General features: G+C 35.3%; 1 protein-coding gene across 3 annotated transcripts in view; it reads left to right on the top strand.

The window, feature by feature from the left end:
• CBL (Cbl proto-oncogene) overlaps nucleotides 1-13,532 on the top strand; it is an 87,699-nt gene that overhangs the window by 18,303 nt on the left and 55,864 nt on the right. For all 3 annotated transcript variants that reach the window (XM_082478007.1, XM_082478005.1, XM_082478006.1), the window contains exon 2: nucleotides 2,352-2,599. In XM_082478007.1, the coding sequence (XP_082334133.1) occupies nucleotides 2,352-2,599 (248 nt within the window). The remainder of the gene's footprint in view (nucleotides 1-2,351; nucleotides 2,600-13,532) is intronic.

The following is a 13,532-nucleotide window of genomic DNA, read 5'->3' as shown; positions in this document are numbered from 1 at the left end:
ATGTGGGTTTTGGGATCAACTTGTTAAGTTCCATGAAAAAGCTTTTTGGAATTTTGATAGGAATTGCACTGCATTTATATACTAATTTGGGGGAGAACTGACATCTCCTTAAACATGATAGGGTTCTTCATTAATTTCTATTTTTATATTCTTCAGTGAAGTTTTATAGTTTTCTTCATAAGAGTCTTACACATTTTTTATTAGATATATTCCTAGGAGCCTTAAATTTTTATTTATGCCATTCAAAATGGCAACAATTAAAATTATATTTTAAAATTATTTATAAAATTTTTATGAATGCCGTTTTGGTATATCAATTTTGAATCCAACCTATTAAGCTGTTTTGTTTCTAATGTTTTGTCAATTCTCTTTCATTTTATTCATGGACAGTTATATCAGCTACAAGTAAAGTAAAATTATTTTCTTTCTGTTACTTATATTTTTACCGCCTATGTATGCATATTGCATCAATATAGTTTAGAGGGATATCTTTGTAATAGTAATGTAGTCATATACATGTAATTGTAATATATATATTTTGTTTCTGGTTTCTTTAGATCTACTTTGTTTGAGAGGAGCATCCATGTGGTAGTGTATTGTTGCTAATAAATATACTACAGTTTATCCACTCTACTGTTGATGGACATCTGGGTTGTTTGCAGTTGTTAGTTGTTACACATTTTTGTATGTGTATCCCAGTGTACCTTTCCAGGCGGAGATCTGCAGGTTTGTAGGGCATATAAGTCTTTAGCCTGACAATACAGTGCTGAACTATCTTCCAAGGTGGTTTTATTAGTTTAGATTCCCACCAGCAGTATTTGAAGGTCCTTGCTCCTTGCCAGTGGTTGGCATTGCCAATTTGTTGTGTGTAGTGATAGTATCTAATTGAGAGCTTACAATTGTCATTTTAATGAAATTAAAATGATTAATGAGATTAAGCACCATTTCATGTTTATTGGTTGTTTGGATATCTTCTTTTGTCAAGTTTTTATTCAAGTCTTTTGTCCATTTTTGAGAATTCCCTGGTGGTCCAGTGGTTAGGACTCATGCTTCCACTGCAGGGGGCACGGGTTTGATCTCTGGTCGGGGAACTAAGATCCCGTGTGCTGCGCGGTGTAGCCAAAAAAAAAAAAAAAAAAGATCGTCCCTATCCTACTGCTTTGTAGATGTTCTTTATATATTCTGGATATGTATGTCTGGATATATACATATTGTAAATATCTTCTCTGATTTTGTACATATGTTTTTACTCTTTTGTGGTATCTTAGAAGTTCTTTCAGAGTATAGTAGAATTTAATTAATATTTTCCTTTATTAATGTTTTTTATGGTCCTGTTTAAGAATTTTTTCTCCATCATGAAGTAATGAAAGATAGTTTTCTTATCTTCTAAAGCTTTATTTGCCTTTCACATTTAGGTCTAGAGCCCATCTAGGTTTTTTGTTTTGTTTTGTTTTTTGCATAGTGTAAGGTAAGGGTTCAGTTTGATTTTCTTTTTTTCCTATATGGATTGTTCCACTACTGTTTTTGGGAAAGATCACTCCTTTGTGATGTCAAGGGTCTATATATGTGTGGGTCTATTTCTGTCCCACTAATTTATGTATCTTCCAGACACACAAAAATCCATGTAAATGGAAAGTACTAAATAAGATGGTAGGAATAAATACAAATTATTAGTCATTACAACAAATATAAACTCACCAGTTTAAAAACAAAGATTGTTACATTGGATTAAAAAAGTCTAACTATATGTTCTTTAAAAGAGACCTACTTAAAACTAAGAACTGAGAAAAGTTGAAAGTAAAAGAAGGTAAAATGAATTAACCAGGCAAATTCTGAGAGTTCTGCATTTATATGGGAAGGAATGGTGTCTCAGTTCAACTCTTTGCTGGGTCCAAGGCCTCTGTGCTCCTGTCCCCTAGTGGTTGTTAAAGCTCTAGGCTCCTACGTTACCAGGTTTACCTCCCAGGGCAGCCACGTTCTTTATTTCTGCCCCTGGAAATTTTCTTTATTCTGCTGTGGCGTGAGCCATGCATTTCAGAGGAATTCGCCATGCTTCATCTAGCATTTTTTAGGCATGTATGTGGATGTCTTCCCCACCCCAATTGTTTAGTCTTCTATGTGTTGTCTGAACTGTTAGATATGGTTTTGAGAACCCACCCTCTAGGGAGACTACTAAAAATGTAAAGTGATTGCCTGTGGGTGTGTGTGTGGGTTATGGATCATTTCTTATATTCTTGTGCATTTTTCGTATTTCCGCAAAAGAGGACATATTTTATAACTTTCTAAACTTAAAAAAGGAAATTGCCCTTAAGATCCTCCAAGTAATAGCCCTTCTTTTCCATTTGTTGCAGGTGGTGCGGTTGTGTCAGAACCCAAAGCTGGCGCTAAAGAATAGCCCACCTTATATCTTAGACCTGCTGCCAGACACCTACCAGCATCTCCGCACTATCTTGTCAAGATATGAGGGGAAGATGGAGACCCTTGGAGAAAATGAGTATTTTAGGGTGTTCATGGAGAATTTGATGAAGAAAACTAAGCAGACCATAAGCCTCTTCAAGGAGGGGAAAGAAAGAATGTATGAGGAGAATTCTCAGCCTAGGTAATGGAGAATACTACACAAATATTTATTCAGGTCTGTGACTGCCCGAATAGGTAACACATAGAAATAGTTGAGTTGGTTTTAATTTTATGTCAATAAGAATAGAATGCAAAGTTGACATTTGACTTAAAGCTGTGTTTTGTATAAAAGGTTACCTTGGAGGGTATTGATCCATCCCTAGCTCTGATTATTTGTTTACCTCTGAAAAGTCAGTGACTTGCAGTCATGAGGATGAGTTGGAGGCAGTAGGTCTTTCAGAGGCCCTGAAGATCATGAAAGTTTGTGGATAGGTGAGAGTTTGAAAGAAAGAAGTTGGGGTTGGCAGTAAACAGTAAGAGGATTTTGCCCAAGCTGGTAGCATATTAGGTAGGTTATAAGTATGGGATAATAGGGAAAAAATTAGCCAGTAGTTTGGATAACTTTTTTTTTAATAAAGCCAAGTAAAATGACATTTCCTTATAAGTAAAGTAACTTTTCAAATAGGATAGAATAGAATACTTTTCAAATAGAATTGGCAAAATGCAGTTAATTCAATAAACATTTGAAGGACCAATAGGTATTCCTTTGTACTTATTAAATACTAAAAACTATACTGACTGTCCCATATGTTATTGGCTTGGTTGTCGTATAGTATGCACTGGGAGAGAAACAGGTTGATTGTATGCATGGTATAGTTGTGTTTGGTTTTGTCTAATTGGAATTAAATATTAACTCATCTGGAACAAGTAATAAATGTAAATTCTATTATAATTTTTAGGGAATAACTTACTCTTGAGAAGTGACTTGAATTGGGAGGGACAGTAATTTCTGAGGGCATTCAGTTAGCATGCCGAGCAGTAACTTACTAAATGGTATCCTTGTAGCGTTTGACTCTGTTGGCTTAGATTCTGAGAACCTTCATCTCTCACTTAAAATTTTACCCACATCATTATTCGTGTTACCTTTACTGTGACAGATTACTCAGGTTTGGTCCAGAGTATTAGTATTTTCTTCTTAAAAAGGTTTCTGGTAACTGAATTCAATCTGTAGGGACCTTTGTAACATCTCATTTATGTGAAAATGAACTTTGTCCATTTTAATTATTTAAATTTCATGACTTTTGTCATTTTGTATTGCTGAATTAAAAAATAATTTTGGACTTTATTACGTACCAAAACTTAAAATTTTTATTCATTATCCACAGTGTACAAGGTTCTAATTCTAGGAGGTGAAAAGGAGAGTTAAGTATTCAATTCTGATGTCATGTGATAAATACTTTAATAGAGATGTGTACAAAATGCTGTATGAACACAGTTTTACCTAGTGGCATCGGGGAAGGTGGCACAGAGGAAGTGTTATTTGAGCTAGATTTTGAAGAGTAAGTAGGAATTTTCTAGGCAGAGAAGTGAAGAAAAGGCCTTTAACACAGTGGCATGAAAATGCAGGCTCTGTTTGTTTAAGGAACGTGAGCGGTCTGGTTTGGCTAGAATTAGGGGAGATAGATAAGCTGGAAATATGGGTTGGAGTCAGATTGTAAAGAGCTGTTTTTTGACCTCAAGACTTTCTCCTATAGATAACAGGCTGCCATAGAACAGGTTTTTGTGTTTTTTTTTTAAATAGTGGAATAAAAATTGTAGATTTTTCAGTCTTCTTAGAGCACACTGAACATTGTTTGACTTTGTTTTTTTTTGTTTTTTTTTTTAATGACTGACAGTTCGTCACTGAGAGGCAGAATAGTCTACTGGTTAAGAAGAGGAGGGACTCTGAAGCCAACTGCCTTAGTTTGAATCTTAACTTTTCCACTTAACTTAGCTGTGTGATTCTTCGGTTTCTTCATCTGTAAAATGAGATAATAGTATTACTTTCCTTGTAGGATTGTTGGGAGTTTAATAAGTAACTAAATGTTCGGTACTTACAACAGTGATTGACACATTGAAAGTGATACGTGGGTTAGCTCTTATTATGTTAATCATCTTCATTATTTTCATTACTATAAGTATAGATTGTTGTATCAGGCTGTTTATCATTGGTACCGCCAGAACCTAATGAAATGCGTAGACCAATTTGCCCTTACTAAATGGCTTCACACAGTGCTTGTAAGTTCTTTTACCTTTTTAACAAAACCTTACTGTCAGTATGTCTGTCCGTATCAATTTCATTTCCCCTAATATGAAGCTTTTAATCCACTATATGCTTTGACCATACAACCAGGTTTGTACAAATTATATATAAAGTGAGAATAAATAAATTTGAGGTGAGAATACATTTTTTTTTTCCAGTAAAGGAAGATATATGGCTTTACTGTACCACCTTTGTAATCTGTATTTTGGTTGTTTGGAGGCTTTTTTTGTATTCAGTTTAAAAAATTGAGATATAATTCATATACTATAAAATTTACCTTGTAAAGTGTATAATTCAGTGGTTTTTAGTGTGTTCACAAAGTTGTGCAACCATCACTACTATATAATTCTAGAACATTTCTGTCACCCCAAAAAGAAACCCCATGTTCATTAGCAGTCACTACCCTTTCCCCACTCCTGCTTTCCTCCAGCCTTTGGTGATCACTAATACTTACTTTCCGTCTCTGCGGATTTGCCTGTTCTAGACATTTCATTTAAGTGGAATCATATAACATGTGGCCTTTTTTGTCTGGCTTCTTTCACTTAGCATGTTTTCACGTTCATCCATGTTGTAGCATAGAATAGTACTTCTTTCTTTTTTATGGCTAAATAATATTTTATTGTATTGACATTTTGATTATGGACATTTGGGTTGTTTCCACTTTTGACTATTGTTAATAATGCTACTATGAACATTTATGTACAATTTTTTGTGAAGCTCTATGTTTTCAGTTCTATTGGGTATATACCTAAGACTGGAATTACTGAGTCATATGGTAATTCTATGTTTAACATTTTGAGGAACCACCAAACTGTTTCCACTGCAGCTGCACCATTTTACATTCCCCGAGCAATGTATGGGGGTTCCAACTTCTCACCAATACTTATTATTATTATTATTATTTTGGTTACAGCCATCTTACTGGGTATGAAGTAGATATCTCTTTGTGGTTTTGATTTTCATTTCCCTAATGAGTAACATAATGAGCAGTCTTTTTACATGTTTATTGTCCATTTGTATATGTTCTTTGGAGAAATGTCTGTTTGAATCCTCTGCTCATTTTTTGAACTGGGTTACTTGTCTTTTTTTAAAAATAAATTTATTTATTTTATTTTTGGCTGCTTTGGGTCTTTGTTGCTGTACGCGGGCTTGCTCTAATTGTGGTGAGTGGGGGCTACTCTTTGTTGCGGTGCGTGGGCTTCTCATTGCAGTGGCTTCTCTTGCCACGGAGCACGGGCTCTAGGTGCACGGGCTTTCGTAGTTGTGGCTCGTGGGCTGTAGAGCACAGTCTCAGTAGTTGTGGCACACAGGCTTAGTTGCTCTGCAGCATGTAGGATCTTCCCGGACCAGGGCCCGAACCCGTGTCCCCTGCATTGGCAGGAAGATTCTTAACCACTGCGCCACCAGGGGAGTCCTTACTTGTCTTTTTATTGTTGAGTTGTAAGAGTTCTTTACATATTCTGGGTACTAGATTCTTATCAGACACGATTCATAAAACTTTATTCCCATTCTGTGGGTTGTCTTTTCACTTTCTTGATAGTATCATTTGAAGCACAAAAGTTTTTAATTTTGATGAAGTCCCGTATTTTTTCTTTGGGTACTTGTGCTTTTGATTTCATAGGTAAGAAACCATTGCCTAATCCAAGGTCATGAAGATTACACTTCTGATCATTTTGAGTTAGTTTTTGTTTATGGTGTAAGGTAGGGTCCAACTTCATTCTTTTGATTGTGGTCATCCAGTTTTCCCAGCACCATTTGTTGAAAAGACTGTCCTTTCCTCATTGAGTGGAGTTGGCATCCATGTTGAAAATTAATTGATCGTATGTGTAAAGGTGTATTTCTGGGCTCTCTATTTTATTCCACTGGTCTATATGTCTGTCCTTATGCCAGTACCACACCATCTTGATTACTGTAGCTTTGTAGTAAAGCTTTGAAATCAGAAAGTGTAAGTCTTCCAATTTTGTCCTTTTTCTAAATTGTTTTGGCTTTTTGAGGTCCCTTGAGATTCTTAATGAATTTTAGGATTAGCCTGAAAATTTCTACCAAAAGGGCAGCTGGAATTCTAATAGGAATTGCACTGGACCTCTAGATCAATGTGGGGAGTACTGCCATCTTAACGATACTAAATCTCCCCAATCTATGACATGGAATATCTTTCCATTTATTTGGTTCTTTTTAAAATTCTTTCAGCAGCATTTTATTGTTTTCAGTGTATAAGTCTTTTGCCTCTTTGGTTAAATTTATTCCTGAATATTTTATTCTTTCTGATGCTATTATAAATGGAATTGTTTTCTTAATTTCATTTTTGGATTGTTCATTGCTGGTGTGTGGGAAGAATACAGTTGAGTTTTGTGAAGTTTTGTATTTGACCTTGTATCCTGCAACTTTGCAGAACTCATCTATTGGTTCTAGTAGTAGTCATTTTTTTAGTGGATTCCCTAGAATATTATGTAAATAAGATCATGTTTGCATGATCTTGCATGATCTCTTTGTATGCAAATGATGATAGTTTTACTTCTTCCTTTCCTTTGTGGATGCTTTTTTTCTTGCCTAATCGCTCTGGCTAGAACCTCATATGTTGAATAGAACCTATGTTGAATAGAAGTAGTGAGAGCAGACATCCTTGTCTTGTTCCTGATGTTAGGAGGAAAGCTTTCAGTCTTTCACCACTGAGCATGATGTTAACTGTGGGATTTTCATAGATGCCCTTTATCAGGTTGAGAAAGTTTCTATTTCTTTTTTACTCAATGTTTTTGTTTTTGTTTTTTATCACAAAAGAATGTTATAGGCCTTTTATGCTTTGTTCCTGCTTTTTCTTCTTGGAAGAGGAAAATTTGTAGACTTGTAATATTCTAGAAAAAGTGAATATCTTGAGTTGCACTAAGGGCAAGAATACAAGCAAGCCTCAGGAATAACTGAAACCATGGTTGAAAATGCTACCAGGACACTATCTGCATTCTCTCAATGCAGATTAATGTCTGAATTGTGGGGAAATCTGGCCTCTGCTACACCCAAGATTTACATCTTACGGGTTTCTTACGGTAACAGAGCATCTACCTCTTGGTTCCAGTTTTGACTTAGGCTTGGTATAGATCAATTGATTATCTCTGGACCAATCAACTCTGGAAAGAAAAGCTAAGTGCTGTGATTAGTCCAGCGTGGGCAAGGTGTCATCTCTAAACAAACCTGCTATGGCTTGGGGAACATATCTGTTCCCCCAAAGCCATGTACATGAGGGAATTTGTTGCCAGACTGGATGTTGAGGAGCTAATCCCTTAAATATTCTCTAGAAGAGTGTACATTAGTGTATCTATCAGTATATAATATAGTTGCTTCCTGTTTTTGTTTTAGAGAGGATATTAGGTAAATTAACTTCTCTAAAGATATTTGCCCTCATTCTTCTTAGACTTTATAAAAAATTAATTCAGCAAAACCATAAGCTGCTTTCTTGCCTTTTATCTTTAACTCTCGTTTTTGTGCCTGTTTTCGTTAGAGTGCAGGATGTTATAGTAGAAGCTGAATGGGGTTATTATACAGTGCAGTTAATTTTAAATTGTCATTGTCTTATATCCATTTTGGAAGTAAGATTAAACTTTTCTGTTGTAACTATGTTGTCTTTTTAGAGGTAGTTATAAACTGAAATTGTCAAAATTTGGTTTTGTTGTATTTAGCCAGGAATAATTCAGAAATAACTAAAAGCTTATGTGCTAACCATTCATTAAAGAAAAAATAGTAATGAGTATTTTCTCTGTGGTAGGCACTGCTCTAAGAACAGTGATAGAGCAGTAAACAGCTCTCATGATGCTTATAACCTTATGTTTTCTCATTTTCTATTAGTTTCCAAGCTATAACCACTGAACTAATATTCTTTTGGTTTCCAGATTATCCTCCAGTGGAAGAGTGGTGATTCACAAGCTAACAGTAGTATTCATACTGCTATAGTTTTCCCCTAGCACCCTGAAAATAGGTTTCAACAAGTGTGCCAAATCCTATTGGTAGATAATGGTGGCTTAGAACTTTTTGTTGAGGAGTTTGGGCTTGGTGAGAAAAGATTCCCACTTACATTAGGAATGCCTTTCTTAAAACTGGGAAGGGGGCAGCACCATGCTCCTGTATCTTTTTGGTTCAGGGGAGAGATGATGATGGCTTGAAACAAAGTGGTGGTAGTAGAGATGGAAAGAAATGGACAGAACTTGCTGTGTTTTAAAGCTAGCATAACATGATTTGCTAACGGATTGGATAGGTTTCTGGTTTGAGCCAGTGTATAGATGGTGTAATGGGAAGCCATGGAAAGGTATAAAACAGGGGGAAGTCATGATCTGATTTTTCTTCTACAGTGATAGTATTGGCTGTTGTGTGGGAAATGGATTAGGCTTGTGGAAGTAGCAATGATGGAAGTAGAGGGACAGGTTAAAAGGTTACTGCTGTATACCAGATAAGAGATGAGATAGTATAGACTAAGGATGAAAAAGTTGAAAGGAAGAAAAATGGACCAATAAGAGGTGGACTGGAGCTAGACTCAATAAGAATTGGTGGTGGATTGGACAAGAGGAGGGTGAGAAAAGATGACAGGGAAGAATCAAGGATGTAGGTTTGTGGTCATTAACTCTGCCAGTTGGTGGTGGCAGTTACTAAAATGGGGAATTCAGAGTACAAATGTGGGGAGAAGTACATTGAGAGAGGGGAATTAAGAGTTCCATTTTGGACAACTTTAAGTTTGAGATATTCTCATGAGCCATCTAAGGTGATATGTCAAGCAGGCAATTGGTTGGCTATATTAGAGTTTGGAGTTCAGAAGGAGAGATCTGGAATAGAGATAGAAATTTGGTGATGTACAAGAATAGTATTTAAAGCCATGAGAGTGGGCAAAATCATCTGGCAGGGGAGAGAAGTCAGCAAAGGAGATTTAAAAGGAGGCACAACAAAGGAAGAAAGGAGAGAATAGATTAAAGTAGTAGGCAAGGAATAAAAAAACAAAAACAAAAAATTCTCTCTAAGAGGGAAACCCTCCTGTACTGTTGGTGGAAATGTAAGTTGGTGCAGCCACTATGGAAAACAGTATGGAGGTTCCTCAAAAAACTAAAAATAGAGTTGCCATATGATAATAGCAATCCGACTCCTGGGCATATATCTGGACAAAACTGTAATTCAAAAAGATACACGCACCCCTATGTTCATAGCAGCACTATTCACAAAAGCCAAGACATGGAAGCAACCTAAATGTCCACTGACATATGAATGGATAAAGAAGATGTGGTGTGTGTGTGTGTGTATATATATACAATTGAATAGTACTCAGCCATTAAAAAAGAATGAAATAATGCCATTTGCAGCAACATGGATGGACCTAGAGATAATCATACTAAGTGAAGTAAGTCAGAGAAAGACAAATATCATATGATATCACTGATATGCGGAATCTAAGAAAAATGATACAAATGAACTTATTTACAAAACAGAAACAGACTCACAGACTTAAAGAACATACCTGTGGTTGCCAAAGGGAAAGGGGGTGGAGGAGGGATGGAATGGGAATTTGAGGTTAGCAGATGCAAACTAGTATATGTAGAATGGATAAACAACAAGGTCCTACTGTATAACACAGGGAACTATGTTCAATATCCTGTGATAAACCATAATGGAAAAGAATATAAAAAAGAATGTATGTATATGTATAACTGAATCTCTGCTGTACAGCAGAAATTAACACAACATTGTACATCAACTACACTTCAATTAAAAAAAAAGGAAAGAAAAATAAATAAGTATCCTCCCTTCCCCCCCTCCAAATTCTGTCTAAATAGAAAATTAGCAAAGGAAGTAAATAATCCATGAAAGAAGAAGCGTAAAAGACCAAATATGAATATTAAAGAACAGTCCAATTTGTTAGTCATAAAATAATTTTCTTTTGACCTGCAAAATTGGCAAAAAAAGGGAAAAATCAAACACAACAAAAGGAAAAATCTACTTATAATTAGTGTTTAAAAGGAGGGTATAGGAATGTGAGTACTCTCATACCTGGTTGTGGTAGAATGAAACTGGTTTAGCCTTTCTGTCTGGAGGGTGATTTATATAGAAAGATTTAGAATTTTGCTCAATAGTTCCACTTTTAGAAATTTATCAGAAAGAACAGAAAAGGGATTTGGGTTAAAATACAATTACAAAGCCATTCATTTAGATGCTGTATATGAAAGGCAAAACCTAGAAACAACCTAAATGTCCAACATAAGATGAATTACATAAACAAGAGAAGATATGGTGTACAATGTAGACACTAAAAATTTTTTGTCAATAAAGATTAATGATAGGCAAACAATGTATTAAAGAAATAGGTGAAGGTGTCAAAAGGTACAAATTTCCAGTTATAAGATGAGTAAGTCCTGGGGATATAATGTACAGCATGATGACTATAATATTCCTATAAAGGAGAAGAAAAGAGACCACAGAATTGTATGCATAACTAATAAGATCTCATTTTTATAAAAAGTATTCAAGAAATATAGAAAAAACCTGGAAGGAATGATACCAAAATATCAACAGTACTTATTTCTAGGTACTGGAATTAGAGGTAATTTAAATTTTCTTTCTGTTTATATATTTTCTAAATTTTCTATAATTAATATATAATCAACCAAATTATTTTTTAAACGAAGAAAAAGATGTGATACCTCTTAGGTGACAGCTTGGATTCACAAGGACAATCCTGGAAAACTTCCCATTTCTTGTAGTAACATGATTGGTAGATTCAATTGAGTTCAGTGAACCTAGTCAGACAAAGTCCTAAGTTCCCAGCTTAAGAGGCTAGAAAACTGGGCTAAAATGGAGAAGGTGAAGTTTCATGACAGTGAAGAAGTCACATTTAGTTCTCAAAACCATCCTGTACAACTGTAATATGACAGTGCTTGCAAACCAGTCAATCATAAGTTACTATGGTTTGTTAATATGTGATATAAGATCTTAAGAAATTCTAATGTAGGGGTTGGCTGAAATTCTAATGTAGGGGTTGGCTGAATGAGTGCCTAAAGTACTGTTTGTTTGCTTTAAACCAAATATCTACTTTGCTGTGTAGAGCTTTTGTTAATTAATACAGTTTTTTCCTCAAACTTTTTGGTTTCAGGACCCTTTTACACTCTGTAAATCATTGAGGACCTCAAAGAACTTTCATGTATGTGGGTTATATCTATCAATATTTACTATATTCAATATTAAAACTGAGAAATTGAAAAATATTTAAATATTTAAAATAACTATTAACATTTAATAATAACAGTAACAAGTCCATTACATGTTGACATAAAAACATTTTTTTAAAAGTGAAGACATTTTAATGGAAAAAATTTTTTTTCAATTCTTTTTTTTTTTCCTTTTGGCCACGCCGCACAGCTTGCAGGATCTTAGTTCCCCGAGGAGGGATTGAACCCGGGCCATGGCAGTGAAAGCCTGGAATCCTAACCACTAGGCCACTAGGGAACTCCCTGGAAAATATTTTAAAAAAATAAGTAGTTTCACATTTTTGTAAATCTCTTAAACTGCCTCACTGAACATTTTATACCTTGTTACATTAACATTCATTGGTCTATCTTGCATTTGGAATGAATCTTTTACCCATGCACGATTTTGTAGCATCATACCTTGGTCACTTGGAAAATATTGGTTCACTAGGTTATGTAGATTTTCAAGTGTTGACACATCATTCTACAATCACATTCATTAATTAAATATCATTAGAAAAGTTTTATTTGGAAACTGTTAAGTTCATAGTGGAGGATAGGCTTTTTTAAAAATTCTGATTTTTGCTTAAAAGCTTGAGTTTTATTATTGACAACAAAAACTATCAGTTGTTTTCCTTGAGGTGACAGGTCACTTTGTTTATTTTGGAGAAACTGTCTGCCAAATATTCGAGTCTGAGTAACCATACTTTGTCTATTAGTCATTCTTTTAAGTAGAAATGGTATTCCATGCCATGTATGAAAATCCCACAGCTAACATTATACTCAATGGTGAAAGACTGAAAGCTTTCCACCTAACATCAGGAATAAGACAAGGGTGTCTGCTCTCACCACTTCTATTCAACATAGGTTCTATTCAACATATGAGGTTCTAGCCAGAGCGATTAGGCAAGAAAAAGAAGTAAAAAGCACCCACAAGGAAAAGGAAGAAGTAAAACTATCTCTATTTGTATATGACATGATCTTGTTTGTAGAAAATCCTAAGGAATCCACTAAAAAAACCACTACTACTAGAACCAGTAGTTGAGTTCTGCAAAGTTGCAGGATACAAGATCAAATGCAAAACTTTACAAAACTCAACTGTATTCTTTCTACACACCAGCAATGAACAATCCAAAAATGAAATTAAGAAAACAATTCCATTTATAATAGCATCAAAGAGAATAAAATATTTAGGAATAAATTTAACCAAAGAGGCTAAAGACTTGTACACTGAAAACAATAAAATGCTGCTGAAAGAAGTTAAAAAAGAACCAAATAAATGGAAAGATATTCCATGTCATAGATTGGGGAGATTTAGTATTGTTAAGATGGCAGTACTCCCCACATTGATCTAGAGGTCCAGTGCAATTCCTATTAGAATTCTAGCTGCCCTTTTGGTAGAAATTGACAGGCTAATCTTAAAATTCATTAAGAATCTCAGTGGGACTTCCCTGGTGGCACAGTGGTTAAGAATCTGCCTGCCAATGCAGGGGACATGGGTTCGATCCCTGGTCTAGGAAGATCCCACATGCTGCGGAGCAACTAAGCCCGCGTGCCACAACTACTGAGCCGGCTCTCTAGAGCCCGCGAGTCACAACTGCTGAGCCCATGTGCCACAACTA

Source organism: Balaenoptera physalus, assembly GCF_965194825.1.
Source record: "Balaenoptera physalus genome assembly, chromosome: 10".
NCBI lineage: Eukaryota > Metazoa > Chordata > Mammalia > Artiodactyla > Balaenopteridae > Balaenoptera > Balaenoptera physalus.
Note: the sequence above shows the minus strand (reverse complement) of the source record. Positions and strands in the feature narration are given on the sequence as shown.